Here is a 17,720-nt window from a genome sequence, read left to right on the forward strand (position 1 = left end):
GCCTGTGCCCCGGGGTCACACGCCTGCGCCCCAACCCTCCTCACCCTACCCCACCATCTCACCCGGCCTGCAGCCTGGGGCCACACCGAATCCCCCCCCACAACTCCACCCCGACCCCACAGCCTGGAGGTCACGCTTGAGTCCTTCCCCCTTCCTCCCCCCAGCTCCCTAGGGTCCCATACCCCAACCATGTGAGCCCCCCCTCCCCAGCCTCCCACACCTACTCTCCACACCACAGCCCCCCCCCTTCCAGCCAGGCCTGGGGTCCCACCGCTTAGTGGGAAAAAAAGGTGGTTGGAAAATGTCCCCAGGATTGTCATGGCAGCCACAAGACAGAACTTGGCTGAGGCACAAGTTTGCACCCCGCAGGTCCTTCCATCCTGGGGACAGTGGCCTCCCACCCTCCACAAATCGAAGCCTCCCCCCCACCCAGCGGAGCGACTCACCTATTAGCTGTCCTACCTAATTTAAGTTTTAGCAAGGATTTATTATAAAAGGGTTGACATAGCGAGAAATAGAAACACTGAGGATAATGTTTCCTGCTCTTCATGCAGGAAATGGGAGTTGAAGATTCCAAGAATTCATGAATGGGGGAAGATTCAAAGCTTGCCCAAACTCTGTGGTTATAATGCAACTAGGCCTAACCTTTCTATCCAAAGTTGGTTCATTTTTGTTTCCTAGTCTAAGCCATGCGAAACCCACCCCCCAGCCTCATTTTTGTTTGGTCAAGACTGATCTGGCAAGGAAACTTAACAGTAAACTCCTTAACTCCTGATGCACTGGTGCTAGCCGTTAATCCTAGAATCTTGGAGGCAGAGACAGAAGGATCCCAAGTTCAAAGCCATCCTTGGCTGTACATACAAATAACCTGTCTCAAAAAAGCGGTTGAGGAAGGATGATGAAGACCAAAACTACCAATGTCTCAAATTTCTCAATGGACTGTGCTCCCAAAGTTATGATATAGTGACTACTGGGAGTCATTTTCCTTAGAAACGTGTCAGTGACAGTGGCAAACAAAAGCCTAACTTTACAAGCATAGAATGGTGAAAGTGTCCTGGACTTGAAGTCTCTACAGTAATCAGTTATAAACAACAAAAATAGTTAAGTCTGAAATACGCTTGACCCTGATTTGAAACGGATATGGAGATTTAGTTCTGGGCCCTGTCCTCAAATTCATAATGTCAGTAAGACTAGATGAGAATGTAAAAGTACTGAAAGGTAATTTACTTGTATGGTGGAAACGGTGTTGAACCTGGAGCCTCCTACTGTGTTTGGAACGAACAACTGAGCGTTAGTACTGGTTTTATATTAACTCTTCCATGATGTGCTGTTGGGGCAGGTAATTATGGAACAGTTTCATCAGCCATAAAAAATCTTTGACCTGGCAGTGATCTTCAAGGTCCTTTTTTTAAAAAAAAAATTTTTTTTTTTTTTTTTTTTTTTTTTTTTGAGGCCTGGGCACTGTCCTGAGCTTCTTTCTCCCAAGGCTAGCATTCTACAGCCCTGTAGCTTAGCTACAGGGCCACTTGCAGCTTTTGTTTTTTCTTTGATTAGTTTATTTGGAGATAAGAGTCTCATGGACTTTTCTGTCCGGGCTGGCTTCAAACTGTGGTCTTTAGGTCTCAGCCTCCTAAGTAGCTAGGCTTACAGGTGTGAGCCACCGGCACCCAGTTGCATTGGTATTTCTTGAAGCCATTGGATGAATAATAAAGACTCAGTAGTTTCTCAAAGGACAAGACTGGTTTGGGGTGTTGCAAATGTACTTCATACGTGTGATTTTGCTGTAACTGATAGCATTTCATCTTAATGTTATCAGTAAAATGTGTTGTTATTATTGATATTATAATTACTTAGTTGGTAAGTAGGGCACAAAAGAACGGGGTTTCCTGGGAGCAATACAAGAATTAGAAGAAAGGGGAGTGTGGTTTGGGGAGGGACCAAATAGTGAGGTCCTGATTGGAAGGTGTGTTGGGGTAAGTAATTCCTTAACTAGCCACCAGATGGCATTATTGACTCAGGGCTGTTCACTACTTGCTAGACGCATTAGGAAGCCATTTGAAGATGAGTAGGGTAATGGGAAAACAATGCAGAAATAACTTTATAACGATACCTGTGGTAACTAAAGAATAAAAGTTTTAAAGTTCCCAACAAGTAAAAAATGTAAATATTTGAGGAGATGGAAATGCTCACTGTCCTGATATGATCATTAACATATTGTATATATGTTAGCACATATGCTGACTCTTTAAGTCTAAATTTTGTGTGTCAAAGATAGTCATAAGTATATGCTAGTACTAGGTATTTAAGAATGAGGTTGTACTTCTGCTTCACTGCATTACTTGTCTGAAAATTGTTACTCAGCGTTAATTAATTATTTCTATTCTATTATTAATTAATTATTTCTATTCTATTATTGCTATGTTCCCAAACTTATCCCAAGTATAACAGTACAGTGGGAGACATTTTTCACTTTTGTGTCACTTTACTGCCATTACAAAGAATACAAAGAATTGATTTAATACATTTTTAATTTGGTGTTGAACTTTGTACCAACAGTATTGCCAGAGGGCAGGATGATTCTGGAAAAGAACAGCCTGGATCCTCAGGCCATCTTGGGCAGCCCTGGCCCTGTTAGTAATTTGTTGCATGGACTTGTCATGGAACAAGTCCTTTTCCAAACTGCGCTTCATTGAACACATGCATCCCAGGGTGTTAATGTTAGGTTTTCTTATAACCAGAAGATTTCATGATTTAACAGACCAGGACACTTGTGGTTTTGTTGCTTAGAGAATAATAATGCAGATATTTAAATTATGATGTAAAAGAACTTGCCTCAAGTTTTTAAACCACGAAGCATTTATTTTTCATAACACACTTAACACCTTAGTAACCCCAGTGCTTCCTAGGACTTAGTTTGGGAGGCACCATGAGGAAATTCTGTGACTTCCAGAAGTAACTGTGTTGTGATAACAGTTCTAAACTAACAGTCAGAATCACTTAAAATTACAGTCCTGGCTTCAATAGCTTACAGAGTCCTATGGCTGGCCTAACCACTATGTGGCATCTCTTTGAAGACACCTTTAGCTCAGTTTCTCTTTCTCTAAAGTGGACCTATCATTATTCTGTAGAATGAGATTGGGTAGAAATGACCTGTCTCACATGTGGCAAATAGGAAATATTTCTTTTCCTCTTTTTGTTTTTATGAGTGCAATCATTTGGTGACCATCTGTTTATTATTGGCTCTCTCTAAGCTGTGTTTATGGAATGCATATGCAATTTTTATTTCTGTACACCCAGGTCTTTAAGCCACCAAACTGAAAATACCTTAGAACAGTATCATTGGCATGAAATAATTTTCAAACACAGAATGGCAAGAGAAGAATTTTAGAGAAAAAAAAATGGATGAGTTCACTTTGGGAGTTTTTTTTAATTTGAGGAAGTTTTTGGGTATCCCAGTGGAACAGGCTGGTAGACTGTTCAAGTATGGGATATGAGGATAGAGATATGGAAATTTTTGCTTTATACAGTAGTTAGAACTATGGGACCAGGATAAGATCATTTGGAGACCATGGAGGTCACTCAAAGGCTGGGGGCATTTGCTGGAGAGCACCAGCATTTGAACTGGGGAAAGCAATGGAAGGAACCTCAGAAAGGAAACAGAAGAGACATGGAGGAGAACGAAGAGGTTCACAGGCAGCCAGCTCTGAGAGGAAAGGCAGAGCTGGAGTGGATGACACTGCATGACCTAGTATCTTAGGCTTCATGCGGGGGGGGGGGCGAGGGGGGCAGCTGAAGCCAGGGTGCACATGGCCCCATGCTTTGGTCATGAGGAGGCATTTTTCAGAACAGCTTCGGAAGCCTAAGGAACCCAGTAAGCAGTACAAGTGTGGATCTTGTGCAAAACTCCCTCAAGAAATAAGAATGAGCAGGAAAAAAAGAGAGTCGAGAAAATACGATTTGCTAGTTATGAAGCTCGTCCGTTAGCTTCAAACCTTTTTTTTTTTTACAATTGTTAATGTGTTTCACTATTTGCATATTTGTATATAATGTACTTCAAGAATGTATTCACTCCCTGTGGGTCATAAGTTTTCATTCATGTCTTTATTTTTGTTTGTTTGTTTTTAAATTTAGGTCTAGATTGAGAGAAAATATGTGATATTTATCAGAGTTTGGCTTCTCCTCACATGATTACCTGCAGCTCCAACTATTTTCTTTCAAGTGACATAATTTCATTATTTGTTATGGCTGAGTAATGCTCCATTGTGTATATGCATATCCCAGTCTTACAATCCATTCATCAAATGTTGGGCGCTGTTGCTCTTCATTTCACTGATTTTTGCCTTTGGTTTCATTAGTTATTTCTATGTACTGTGTTTGAGTTCTTGTTTTTCTAAGAGAATGAGATGCATCATAATTTAAGTTCTGATTTTTTTTTAATGTAAGTACTCAAAATTTACCTCTCCTCTTTGTACCACCATTGTGGGGTTTCAAAGATTGTGGTAAACTCTGTTTTCATTTTCATTGGATTCTAGGAATTTTCTGCTTCCCTTAATTTTTCAATGGCTACTCCTTTTCAATGAGCATTCAGAAATGTATCGTGTAGTTTCCATGTATTTCTTGCAGTTTTACTTTTGATTACTACTTTTATTCCATTCTGTTTTCTTGTATTTGTTAAGACTTTCCTTATGTCCTAAAATAGAATATATATCTATATCTTCTCTCTCTATATATATATGAAATGTCTTTGAGTTGCTGAGTTGGATATGTGTTCAGTGACTGTTTTGGAATATTCTGCAGATGTTAAGTCAATTTCATTTACTGTATCATTTACTTCTGATGCTTTTTGTTGATGGTTGTCTCTTTTATCTATGTATTAGTAAAAATACTGAAGTCACCCACTGTTATTGTGTTGGAGTATATCTGTGTTTTGATGTCCACTAGTGTTTGTTTTATGAAATTGAGTGCTTTGATGTTCATTCTGTATGCTTTCCCTGTTTATAATTATTATATCTTCTTTTTTTGTCATGGGATTTGAAGTCAAGCCCCGTGAGCTGTCCCTGAGCTTTTTTGCTCTAGGCTAGTGCGCCACCACTTTGAGCCACTGGCTCCACTTCTGGTTTTTTGGTGTCTAATTGGAGATAAGAGTCTCAGTAACTTTCCTGCCTGACTGGCTTTGAAGCATGATCCTCAGATCTCAGCTGCCTGAGAAGCTAGGATTACAAATGTGAGTTACCAGTGCTCAGCCCTGTAGTATCTTCCTGATGGGTTAATTATTCCCTTTGTCAACATGTAGTCACCTCCTTTTTTCTCCTACTAATTTGGTTTGAAGTATGCATGGTCAGATCTGAATATGGCTTTTCTTCCTTGTTTTGGGGTTCCATTTGATTAGAATATCATTTTCCACTTTTTTTAATTAATACTTTTTTTTAATTGTGAAAATACTGTACAGAGGGGTTACAATTACATGAGCAAGGTATTGAGTACATTTCTTATCAAGCATTGTTGCCTCCTCCTTTGTTTCCCTGTCTTATAGGCAACAAATAGTTGGGTCTTTGCATGCGTGCGTGCGTGAGTGCGTGCGTGCGTGCGTGTGTGTGTGTGTGTGTGTGTGTGTGTGTGTGTGGTGTGTGTGTTTGTGTGTTCTTCCCTTAGCTGCTTTTGCTCAAGGCTAGCACTCTACCTCTTGAACCACAGTGCTTCTTCTGCCTTCTTTTGAGTAGTTTATTGAAGATAAGAGTCTCAAGGATCTTCCCATCCAAGCTGGCTTTAAACTGTGATTCTCAGGTTTCAGCCTCCTGAATAGGATTACTGGTATGAGCCACCATTGCCTGGCTGGGTTTTTTTAATTGAACCTACCAGTCTGTGCCTTTAGAGAATTGAGATCATTAGTATTTGAGGTTTTTGTAGGAGGTACATAATTTCTGACTTATTTTTTGGTTAGTGTTTAATTTTTTTCCTAATTAATACTCATGTAGAGACTTGGCTAGTGTACTTTCTTTCTCATTGTTTTTGTGGTCATGTTTGTCTTCCTTTAAGTATCTTCTGCAGAGTTTCACCAGTTTTTGTATGCTATGGAAAATGTTTGCCTTAGCTTTGCGCAGTAGCAGTATCGTAGCCAATGAGGTTTATCAGAGGCGGGATTATTGCTAATTGAAAATGTTTGCCTTTCCATTCTGAAAGATAGCTTTGCTTGATACAGTGATCTAAATTTTCTTCATATGGGTTGAAGATATATGAAATAATAGTGTAGAAGAATATAGTTTAATTATTGTAGAAAAAGATAGTTATCATCAAAGAATGAAAAAAGAACATAAAAAACAATAGTAACAATAGACAGAAAATAAAATAAAAGTGGAAAAAAATCAGATAAAATACACGTCAGTACTTTCTTGTTGCAGAGCAGGAGAGTGTATACCAGCTGGGCTTAGTGTAGCAGGCGATTTCCTCCAGTCTCTGGCCCTCAATGTTCTGGCTGTGCTTTTCTGGCTGTGTTCACCCTGGGTTCCCCTTGGGGACTGGGATTGTCTATGGTTGTTGCGCAGCTATTTGTGATGATGATAGGTAGGTTGCTTAAGACTCTCACCAGGATATCAGCCTGGGCAGGGCAGGGCAGGGGAGGGGAGGGCTACTTGTGTTGAGTGACAGCAATTCTGTGGGCAGGGCTCTTCCAGGATTGCAGCAATTCTGGAAGGGTTTGGGCTGTTCTAGTCAGGTGTGGCAGCAGCTAGTGAGGGGGTCCGTGCAAGGGCCAGAGTGCACAGCTCCTGGGTCTTTGTACCCTCCAAGGACAACTGCTTCTGTGGCCTAGGCCTCGACCTATGTGCAAGATTCAGTATCAGCTCTGGCTGGTCTGCATGCAGCTGGTTTGCCCTCTCTCTCCTAGCCTGCAGCTAGCCTGCAGCGTAGTTTTGTTTGCACAGGGTGTGTGACTAGTTATGTGCGAAATTTAGTGTCATTTCTAGCTGATCTGCAACAGGTTTGCCCTCTTCCTTTTAGTCCTCAGGAGGGTTTTATTTGCACAAGGTGTGTGGCTCACTCTTACCACACAAATACTCTAGGCAGACTTGCAAATATACTACAAATGCACTAGGTAAACCTATAGATACACTCGGTCAAGGGATGAAGCAGGTTTGGGTGTGCTCTGTGGAGTTTTCTGGCTACCACTCCTGCCCTTTGCCCACATTGGGGTGCTCAGGCTATGATTGTTTCCCCTCCACCAATGAAGTTTGCCTTCTTTTACCTAGCCTGCCAGGCTGTCACTTGTTTGCAAAGTGGCAGGTGGTTAACTCTTGCCATACAATACACTGCATTTGGGTCTTGGGATGAAGTTGGTTAGGGTGTGCTTCCTGCAGCTTGCCTACCCTGCACCCATCCCTTGACTTCTGTCTGACCACAGCAAGGTTTGCCATCCCCTCCCCAGCTGGCCAGGCTGGTGTTTGTAGAATGGCACATGGCTAGCACTTGCCACCCCATGTGTATGATGGGTGTAGGGGTAGAGTGACAGTGTCCTGCTCAGCAGGTTGCCCGCCTCCGCAGGGCTGCTCTGAGCTCTGTAGAATAAAAGTTTTCTTTGCTTCTTTTGTAAATAGAATGCGTGGTATTAAAAAAAAATTTCCCTATCATTTTCTTCCTGGTGTCCTTCCCTTGCTTTTCTTTCTTTTTTCTTTTGCTGGTCGTGGGGCTTGAACTCTGGGCTTAGACGCTGTCCTTGCGCTCTTCAGCTCAAGGCGAGCACTCTACCTCTTGAGCCACAGCGCCACTTCCAGTTTTCTAGTGGTTTATTGGAGATCAGAGTCTCAGGGACTTTCCTGCCTGGGCTGGCTTTGATCCTCAGATCTCAGCCTCCTGGGTAGCTAGGCGTGAGCCACCAGTGCCCAGCCCCTTGCTTTTCTAAACTGCTTACCTTTCCCTGTAGCCAAGTTACTGAAGTTTTATTGGAGATTCATGGAGACACAAGAATGTGGTCGATGTCTGTAACCTGCAATCCTGAAACTTCTTTCATTAGACAGGTTCTTACTGCTAATTCCTGTAGAGAGTACAAAGAAGAGACTATATCAAACAATATTTGAAATGTCTCAGTTTATTAATTTCTGTGTCTAATAATTTCAATGGATACTGCTCTGTAGTCTTTTGAGTTAACTAAATGAATGTAGTTGTTTATATTGGGCCAAAGATCTAGTATCACTAGTATTTCTGTTCTTTGATATCTTGCTGTTTTGTTGTGTTAATAACTGGAAAATTCTTCAAGTACATATTTTAATAGTATGTGTTATGCACCATACATGTGAACATATTAACTTTAGTTTTTTAATCCTAGCAGAAAATTAGCCTTCTTTATTACTAAAGCTTCCAATAAGAATTTCTACAAAGGCTGGCATGGTGGCACATACCTGTAACCCAGCTACTATATAGGAGGATTCTGGTTTGAGGCCAAAACTGGTCAAGTTAGCCCAAGACCCTATCTTAAAAACAAACCAAAAGCTAAAGACAGGGTATGACTCAGGTGATAGAGTACTTATCTAACAAGCATGGTACCTTGAGTTCAAGCCTTGGTACCACAAAAAAAAGAAGAATTTCTTTAAGTGGTTTTGGTAATGGTGTGTAACAGTATGTTGGTATTTGGCATAAATGTAGGTGTTTGTTATAGAAGCAGACTATCAGACATAGATTTCATATTCATATGATATTCTCTCTTGTACAAGTAATCAACATACAAGGAGCTCAAGAAACTAAATAACAAAAGAATCAATAACCCAATTAATAAAGGGGCAAAGAAGCTAAGTAGAGACTTCTCAGAAGAATGGCCAATAAATACATAGGAAATGTTCAACATTCCTGGCCATAAAGGAAATGCAAATCAAAACAAAGTTCATCTCACTTTAGTAAGATTAGTCGTCATCAAGAATTTTTAAACTATATTTTAAAGACACCTTTTAGTATACAACTCTTAATATCTTAAGATAAGTTTGTTACTGAAAGTTGCTTTTGTTTTAAGCCAGTGTGGGTGAAAACAGATTATTTGTTTCTTTTTATCAAAAGTGACTTTTTCACCGTTCTGTGGATGGTGGATAGAAACTGGAGGTTTTATTAAGATTCTCCTAGGGAAAAAATGGTACTAGTCTTTTCAGTGAGATTTTCGTGCATTTTTCTCTATTCTAGGCATTTTCTACATTGAATATTTAAGCAAATGATTTTCAGCAACACAGTATAGTTTAGATGGTGTTATTTCTCTTGGTGATTAGACAGGAACAATTTTTTTTTTTTTGGTTGGTCGTGGGGCCTGAACTCTGGGCCTGGGCGCTGTCCCTCAGTCCTTCAGCTCAAGGCTAGTGCTCTACCACTTGAGCCACAGCACCACTTCTGGCTTTTTCTGTTTATGTGGTGCTGAGGAATCAAACCCAGAGCCTCATGCATGCGAGGGAGGCAAGCATTCTACCACTGAGCCACCTTCCCAGCCCAGGAACATTTTAAAAGTTGAGTTGAGCTTAACATTGGAGGTTTAAGAAGAAAGTCAGTACAGGTCAAAGTGGATCAAGTTATCATCGCTAAAAAGAGCCGACATCGTTGCTTAATTGTGGGTTTTGTTTTTCTTTTGCAGAGAATGTGGCAGGTCACTACATTTCCCCCTTTCATGATATTCCTCTGAAGGTGGATATTAAAGAGGTATGATTTCCTACTTGTTTCTGGAATGAAGATAAGTGTTTTTGTCATTCCCATAAAATGCTTCTCTAGGAACACCCTGAAAGACAGAATATGGTTGGAGGTCAGGAAGGGAAGCAGGTGCAGTAACAGGGCTGTAAACCTCAATCATGAATGAAAATTTGGGTAAGGATAGGATTTGGAAAAAAGCGGGTGTTAGTGGTAGATAAAGCTTAGAATTCGGTATGAAATGTAGATTAGAGGTAATAATTTAGTTAAACAATGGGCTCATTTTTAACAATAGCAACAATAATAATTGTTTTTCTGTTTGTTTGATTCATTAGTAGTCATTTTGGTATATAAATGTTATATGTACTGGGTGTACATTTGTGAATGGCATAATTTTTCTTCCCAACCCACCACATAGTCTGGTTTAATTTAAAAAATGCCTCGTGGAGGCGTAATCATCACACCTGGGTAGAATTCACAGGCAGGAGGTGCAGCCGGCACTTTCATGGCTTGTTAGTCATGCTCCCTGGAGTTTCATTTCAATAATGGAATGACTGTTTTAAGTGTAATCACTGGAAACTGCCAGTCTTTCCTTAAAGACTGTACAGAACCTTTGCTTATTTCATAAAAATCTGGAAAAATTCTTGAAAGTGATTTAGCTTTTCTAATACTTTATTTTATAAAATCCTTGGTGCTTAGTTCACTGGACATTACTGGTGGGAGGAGGAAATTTCTGAGTAGCCTCTGAAATAGGACATGAAGAAAGCCGGTGCATTTTTATCACTTTGCAGTGCATCTGTATTTTTCTGTGAAATATTACACTCATAAACGCTGTCTTGTCTTTTATAGGAAAATGGCATTCCCACGAAGAAAGCACGGAATGATGAATATGAGGTATATCTAAAAGTTCCTATTTTGTGAATCTCTTTTATACTGTCTCTTTGGGACCTTAGTGATAGTTTGCATTTGTAAACTTGTGAGTTTGCCCATGTAAGACTCATGTGCATTCTGGTATTTTTTTCTCCTAGTATCTCTCTAAGGAAGTTAGGGCTAATAGTTAGAGCTTTTACTGTGGTAAAGTATTTGTAGCATAAAATTTACCATTTTAAACTTTATAGAATGTACAGTGTGCTGGCATTAAGTACTGCCTATTTGCAGCGTTTTCTGTCATCCCAGATGGAAACTTTGCACCCAGTAAATAAATAGCAGTCCCTTTTGACCCCTCCTGTATCCACTGTTCTTCTTTGTCTTTCAGTTTTACTGTTTTAGAAACTTCTTTTTCAAGGGAAAGACCTAAGAGAATCAATGCAAAACTAGATTTTGTAGCAAACTATGTATTATGGTAGATTAGTCTAAAATAAATGTACTTCATGAGATGGCATCAGATTATCTTCCTTTATTTGTAAAATAAAGTAGTTGGAGTATGTATTCCAAAACTTTAAAAAGTAAGAAAGAAAATGCTTGATAAAGTAAATGCATGCCATATATTTCAAGTCTGTGTTTTAACTAAATGACGATCACACCTTTTTGGAATCTCTCAGTTATATTATGTGATTGACATTTCTGCACCTCTTGCTCTAGGTGCCCATTCTTCCTGCTGTGCTAGACAGCTTTCCCGGCTGCCTTACCTTTCCAGCCATATTACTTCTCTTCTCTCCCCTCACTGAGACTTTTGTCCCTAGTCTGTGATCCCTCTTCACACATAGGCAAGGAGGCTGTTTAATCCCTACAGCCTTTGTCTGCCATCCTCCATTTTCTCGAGTTAGTCTTTGTCAAGTAATCTTTCAGTTACCCACACTGGACCCACTTACAGAGTTTGTTGGAGCTGAGGTCCTAGACCCTCTTGTCTCTCTGCTAAATCAGAATCTACTTGATGGGGCCTGGTTCTCCTCCATGCTTAGCAAGTATTCCAGGTTCATCCTAGACATAAAGTTTGACAGCCAGTGTCTTAGTGATTAGGTACTTGATGGACTAGCAAACATGAAGGAACTCAAAAGTTTGTATTAACCTGTGACAGTGGAAAAAGTATATTCTGAGTCCAGACAACCAAATTAAAATACAATTCTTGTAATCCAGTTCAAGTTAGAGACTATCTGATTTGTGTTCATTTGAAAGCGTTAAGAGGAAAGAAGAGCGATTTTCCTATTTCTCCCCTCATTCCCCACCCCTGTGTATATAAAAGTTGGTGACTTTGTTTTGTTTAAAAATTGTGTGTTTTATTTCATTATATTTACAAAGGAAGAAATGGCGAGAAGAGGATTGAGGGAGAAGTTAAATGTCCATACATAATTGTCTGATTTGATATGTGCCTCCTTTTATCTTGGTGATTTTCTAATAAATTCTGGCAGACCATTGTTGGCTTATAATTAATAACAATCTTGGGAAACCCAGACTAACGTGAGCCTGAAAATTACAGGCCCAATACATTTTAGCTGGAGAGAAGAAAGGCAGGTTAGAAGTTGGCCCTTAGTGATCAGGAGCAAGTGATGAGGGAGGGGGAGTCTGACTTCCAGGCTGAAAATTCAGACCTATTCTTTGGCCCAATTCAGGTCTGTGTGAGTGATTTTGGTAGGTGTCATTGTGTACAGCAGTCATCCTGAGCCTGGTCTTCTCTGTCATCTTGAATATTCATCCACGTGCATTTGTTCTACAGCTAGGCTTTCAGGGAATGAATACATTATGTGAACATCTGCCACTTACTTGGGTTTTTCTTTTAACGGCTTCTTGAGACATATTTAAACAGGTGTGGAGCACCTCATGAAAGAGCATAGAGAATGAAACAGAACAGCAGGGCTGTGCCAGGGTTGCCGAGCTAGGTAGGAGATGCACTTCTAAGGCATAGTTGCTGGAAACTCATTCTAGGCTTTGTTTACCTCATTATGGGTTTGCCTCTTGCCATTTGGAAGTCTTAGTCTCACCTAGAAAAAATAAATATCATCATCGAACGTATATTTACATTTAATTGTGCAAATGGCATTGTTTGAATTAACAACATTTGCTATTCACTAAAACCTGCAAGCTGTTGTTTTTTAAACCAACTTTGTGTATTAAAATGGCTTAGAGAGCTTTTAAAAATAAGCACCCTCCTGGCTCCTTCCCAACCAGCCGAGTTCACATTGGTCAGTGGTAGGGCTAGGGATTTCTGTTTGTATTTAAAGCTCACCAGGTGAATTCGATGTGTGCACAATTGAAAATAAGTGTATTTAATTATTCTCAAATAATTGTGGTTTTTGGTGTTTGTTGTGAACTGATAGTTTAGAAATAGGATCAGAATGAATGATGAAAAGTATTAAGTCAAGTTTCAGTTTTTGATGATTAGATTCACAGACATGTAATTACTGTCAGCTTCCTGCATAGGTTTCTAAATGCCAGTAACAACCAGTTGGCAGATTGGCCTAGTCCAGGGCCACTCCTGGGGTAGTCCTGTCTTGAACCATTGCTTCTTCCTGATTAAAATGTCACATGAGTCCCCAATAACTGAAATAGTCTCACTTTGTATGACATGCTGTGGAATGGCTTTTATTCACTACTGACCTATAGTCTCTTCTAGCTTAAGCAGTCTATAAAGTATAGGAGAAAAAGAAACTACTACCTACAGTCTCTTCTAGCTCAAGCAGTCTATAAAGTATAGGAGAAAAAGAAGCTATCTGAGGGCAGGGGAAATGGCTGGCTATGGTTTATGCAGAATCTATAACTGCCTATACTGGTATTTCTCATTTTGCATTATGATTGTATCTTAGATGTAAATATTATTGTATAGTTTTCAAAATATCTGACTTCATAACTTTCTGTGTGTTTTCCTTTACGTTATGTAAGTCACTGATCTTCCTAATTACTTTGTAGTAGTTGGGATGGAGATGGTCCCACTGTTTTCTTTGAACAGAAGAGTAAGGTGAAGTCTGAGATGAGGGACTGGGTCTCTCTCCTATCTTAGCTAGAAAATGACAGTCACCACCTCTTCCTGACTCCATTCTCCTTCTGTCATTGCACTGCAAAGGTGCATTTAAAGGTAGCAACCTTCAACACTAGGAGTCAAAGTGATGGGTTCAGTTCTGCTGAGTTTCAAACAACCTCTGTAAATTTCTACAAGAAATAGGTAAGTGTATAATGTGGACACTGAACATTTTTTTGTTGGACAAAAACCTATAGCATTCTTTCAAAGGCTGTACTAATTTCAGTTAGCACTAGGTTCTCCAAATCATAGTGAAAAAAACAGATGAAATATCCAGTGTTCTCTTTTTTTTTTTCTTTTTTTAAATTACAGAATTTGTTTAATATGGTCGTGGAAGTGCCTCGGTGGACAAATGCTAAAATGGAGGTACGAACGTGTTTATTAATGTAGAATGAACTGTCAGTGTAATAATGATACAAAAACACTCTCTAGCTATTTGGCATAATACTTTGAAATAGGGATGTTTGACAGACTTCTTTATAACTTATTTTCAGTGTTTCATTATTTCTTTGGTAAGATGAGATCTCTTAGAGTTGAAATTTAGTTTGTGGCACTGTTTATTTAGCTAACTTCTACTGCTTGAGATCTGGTGGAATGTTATTTTAAGTTAAAGATAAGCATTGTTAAGAAGATGTGTAATTTTCAAAATTTATATTTAGGAAGTTTTATCAGTAATTTTACTAGATCCTTTGTGTGTGTGTGTGTGTGTGTGTGTGTGTAGTTACCTGTAGTAACTGTGTGTGTATATATACATACAGCGTATATATTGTATGTATACCTGTAGTGTATATATGTATACATGTAAACACAGTATACAATGTACATTGTTTCTTCACTATCAATTATTTCCTTTGCTTTGCAGAAGCTTTTTCATTTGATGTAATCACATTTGTCTAGTTTTGCTTTGTTTACTTGCATGTATGGAGTCAAATCTAAAAGATTATTGCCCAGACAACTTGGTTTATCTTTATCTTCTTGCCATTCCAAGTATGTTATCACTTGTGTTTAAGAACAACGAAATGCATAGTGTTACAGTGCCTCCACCTATGATTAGATGTTTCCTTTCCATCTTAAATATGGTATTCTAAATTAGTAATAGGTACTGACTTAATTTATTTTAAAGCACTTTTGACCGGTGAGTACATATTTTGTCTGAATATGGAAAATTTAAAAAGTGCTTAGATGTAGGATGAATCCTATCACATCCAGTGCTCAGTCCCCGTTTTTTGTCCCCCTGTGGTCTGCTCAGATTGCCACCAAGGAACCATTGAATCCCATTAAACAAGACGCGAAGCATGGCAAGCTGCGCTTTGTGGCAAACATCTTCCCTCACAAGGGTTATATATGGAACTATGGGGCCCTCCCTCAGGTAACGTTTTGTTATAATGGTAAAATTTGTCTGTCTTCAGAAAAAAATTGCCTTGTAAATCCTGTGAACTACTTGAATTTAAATTGGTTCTGAGGACCCGTCAGTTGGAGAGATTTGTAAATTTAAAATTCTTTAATGTGCAGTTTTATTGCATCAATAAATTTTGTTTGAAACCATATATGTGTCTGTGCTGAAGTTCTTGGGGTCTGGCACGGTGTATTGACATTTTGAGCACATTTCGTTTTCTGGACTGAGCTATGAAGTGTGATTTGTGTGTGTGTGTGTGTAAGTGTGATTTGTGTGTGTGTGTGTATAAGTGTGATTTGTGTGTGTGTGTGTGTGTGTGTGTGTGTGTGTGTGTGTGCCACTCCTCTGGCTTGAACTCAGGGCTTATAGCTTAGGTGCTATCCCTGAGCTTTTTTACTCTTTGAGCCACACAGTTCCTCTTCTGGCTGTTTGGTGGTTAATTGAAGATAGGAGTCTCAAGGACTTTCTTGCTTGGGCTGACTGAACCTTGATCCTCAGATCTCAGCCCCCCTGGGTAGCTAGGATTACAGGTGTAAACCACCAGAGCCTGGCTAATTTTTGGGGGGGAGGGGAATCAGTCGTGGGGACCTGAACTCTGGGCCTGGGGCACTGTCCCTCAGCTCTTCAGCTCAAGGCTAGTGCTCTACCACTTGAGCCACAGTGCCACTTCCAGCTTTTTTCTTTTTGATTATGTGGTGCTGAGGAATTGAATGAACCCAGGGCCTCATGCATGCAAGGCAAGCGCTCTACCACTGAGCCACCTTCCCAGCCCCTGGCTAATTTTTTTATCTGTAGTCATTCCTATAATTTTGTTATACCTATTTATATACAATGAATTTTACTTTTTAAATGGTGATTTTTTTCAGAACATGTGAGCTGAGTTAGACTATCTACTTACTCACTGTTAGGAGTAGAAAGCAGGGAGGATGAGAAGCAAGTGGCAATATAATGACAAGAGTGTTCTCATTGGACAGTTTCGTTTCTTATTTGCTTCCATCCTTTCTTGCTCTTTTAACTTTCCTCTCATATTTCAGTTTAACTAGGAAGCTTCAGTATATTTGCTTGCTCCAAAGTCTAGGTTTGGGGGACAGAGAGAAAAAAAAACATTTATGTTTATTAACCTCATTAGAACATCTGTCTGAAGGTTTAATTTTTGTATTTTTATATATTGATGTTAATATCTTGCATGAAATGCAAAGACTTAAGAAATTTCTAGGAATAGGGGAGAGGGTTCCTGGCTTTATTCCAGCCCAGCAAAACAGCTGCCCATTTAGAATAAACATTCACAGAAAAGGGAAAATTGTTCTCTGAAGAGCCAGGCTGCTTTTCTTGCAGTTAGACCACCCACGTGGATGCATTCTTGGTTAACTGGCACTCCTAAAATGGATGTGCTCAGGATGGAAATGTCTGCTGAGATGGAAAGCAGCCTTTCTGATTCCCTAAATGCCTAAAAAGACATTCTGCTTGACTCACCAGGGAAAGGTTGAAGAAATTCTGTGGCACATAGGGCATGGGGAAAGGTGGATGGGAGGAAAAGGGCCAGGCCAAAGAAGCCACTGAATTAGAGGCAGATGGAAAAAAAGGCATGTAAGGAAGAGAAGGAATAGAGTTCAAGTTTGTTCGTTTCTGTAGACATTTATTAAGAATCTATGTTCTGGCTAGTAAACTAGGTGTTGGGCTTAGAAGACAGAAGACACAATATGACCTTGGGCAAGGTACATCTTTACCTGTACAATGAAGAGCAATATTATCTATTGCATATGGCTGTGGTGAGAGGAAATGAAATTATTTCATTAGTAGAATGTGTAATGGATAGTAACACTGTGATTACTACTAGAATATTTTCTGTTTTTTATTGAAGTAATTTACATTCTGGTTGGTGTGATCGACATCTAAGCCTAACATTTTTACTAATTCTGTTATTTTGTTGGGGACAATATAAAGCAGACCTATTGATGAGAAGTGAAAGGAGGTGAGAGATGAAGGTAAAACAAAATAAATTTATGTAGATTTCTCTATGGAGCCCGCTAAAATTTTGTGATGTGTTTTAATTTTAAGGTGCTCTTATCTGCCATGATCTTAGTCTGTTACGTGTAGTAGTGTTCTCTTTCTCCATCTCTCTCTTTCTTTTTCTGTCTCTCCCTTGCTAGTACTGAGGTTTGAACTCAGGCTCTAAATCTTACTCAAACCTGTGCTATGTGAGCCACATCACTAGCCTGGCTTTTTGCAGGTTATTTGGAGGTGGAGTTTCAGGGACTTTTCTATGTGAGTTAACTTTGAATCAACCAAATTAAATTGCTTCTATGTCTTAATTTACTATTTACCTTGTATTCTCTATTACCTACCTAAAACATATTCCATCCAACATCTACTGTGAGAGTTTAAAAATCCAGGAATGCTTTTCCTATGCCAGAACTTTTCAGAGCCAACTATGGAAGTACATGTCTCTAATCCCACCTACTTTGGAGCACAGATCAAGACTGTCTGGGCAAAAATAGGATACCCAATTTGAAAAACAAACTCAAAGGACTGGGATGCAGCTCAAGTGGTAAAGTGCTTACAAAACCTGTGTTCTGTTCTAATACTGGAAAATAAAACAAAACAAAAACAATAAAGAGCCCCTCAATTTCTTGTCCTTAAAAGGATAAAATATAAAACTCTTATTTAAAAGTTCTTCCCTGACCCTGCATGATCTCCATCCTTATTTTGCAACTTTCTTCCTTC

At 39.4% G+C, this 17,720-nt stretch overlaps 1 protein-coding gene across 1 annotated transcript in view; it reads left to right on the forward strand.

Annotated features, from left to right (window-relative positions):
• Ppa2 (pyrophosphatase (inorganic) 2) overlaps window positions 1-17,720 on the forward strand; it is a 56,760-nt gene that overhangs the window by 17,291 nt on the left and 21,749 nt on the right. The window contains exons 3-6 of the mRNA XM_013023742.1: window positions 9,554-9,663; window positions 10,498-10,542; window positions 13,913-13,966; window positions 14,850-14,969. Of these exons, the coding sequence (XP_012879196.1) occupies window positions 9,554-9,663; window positions 10,498-10,542; window positions 13,913-13,966; window positions 14,850-14,969 (329 nt within the window). The remainder of the gene's footprint in view (window positions 1-9,553; window positions 9,664-10,497; window positions 10,543-13,912; window positions 13,967-14,849; window positions 14,970-17,720) is intronic.

This window comes from Dipodomys ordii, unplaced genomic scaffold (assembly GCF_000151885.1).
Source record: "Dipodomys ordii isolate 6190 unplaced genomic scaffold, Dord_2.0 Scaffold70, whole genome shotgun sequence".
NCBI lineage: Eukaryota > Metazoa > Chordata > Mammalia > Rodentia > Heteromyidae > Dipodomys > Dipodomys ordii.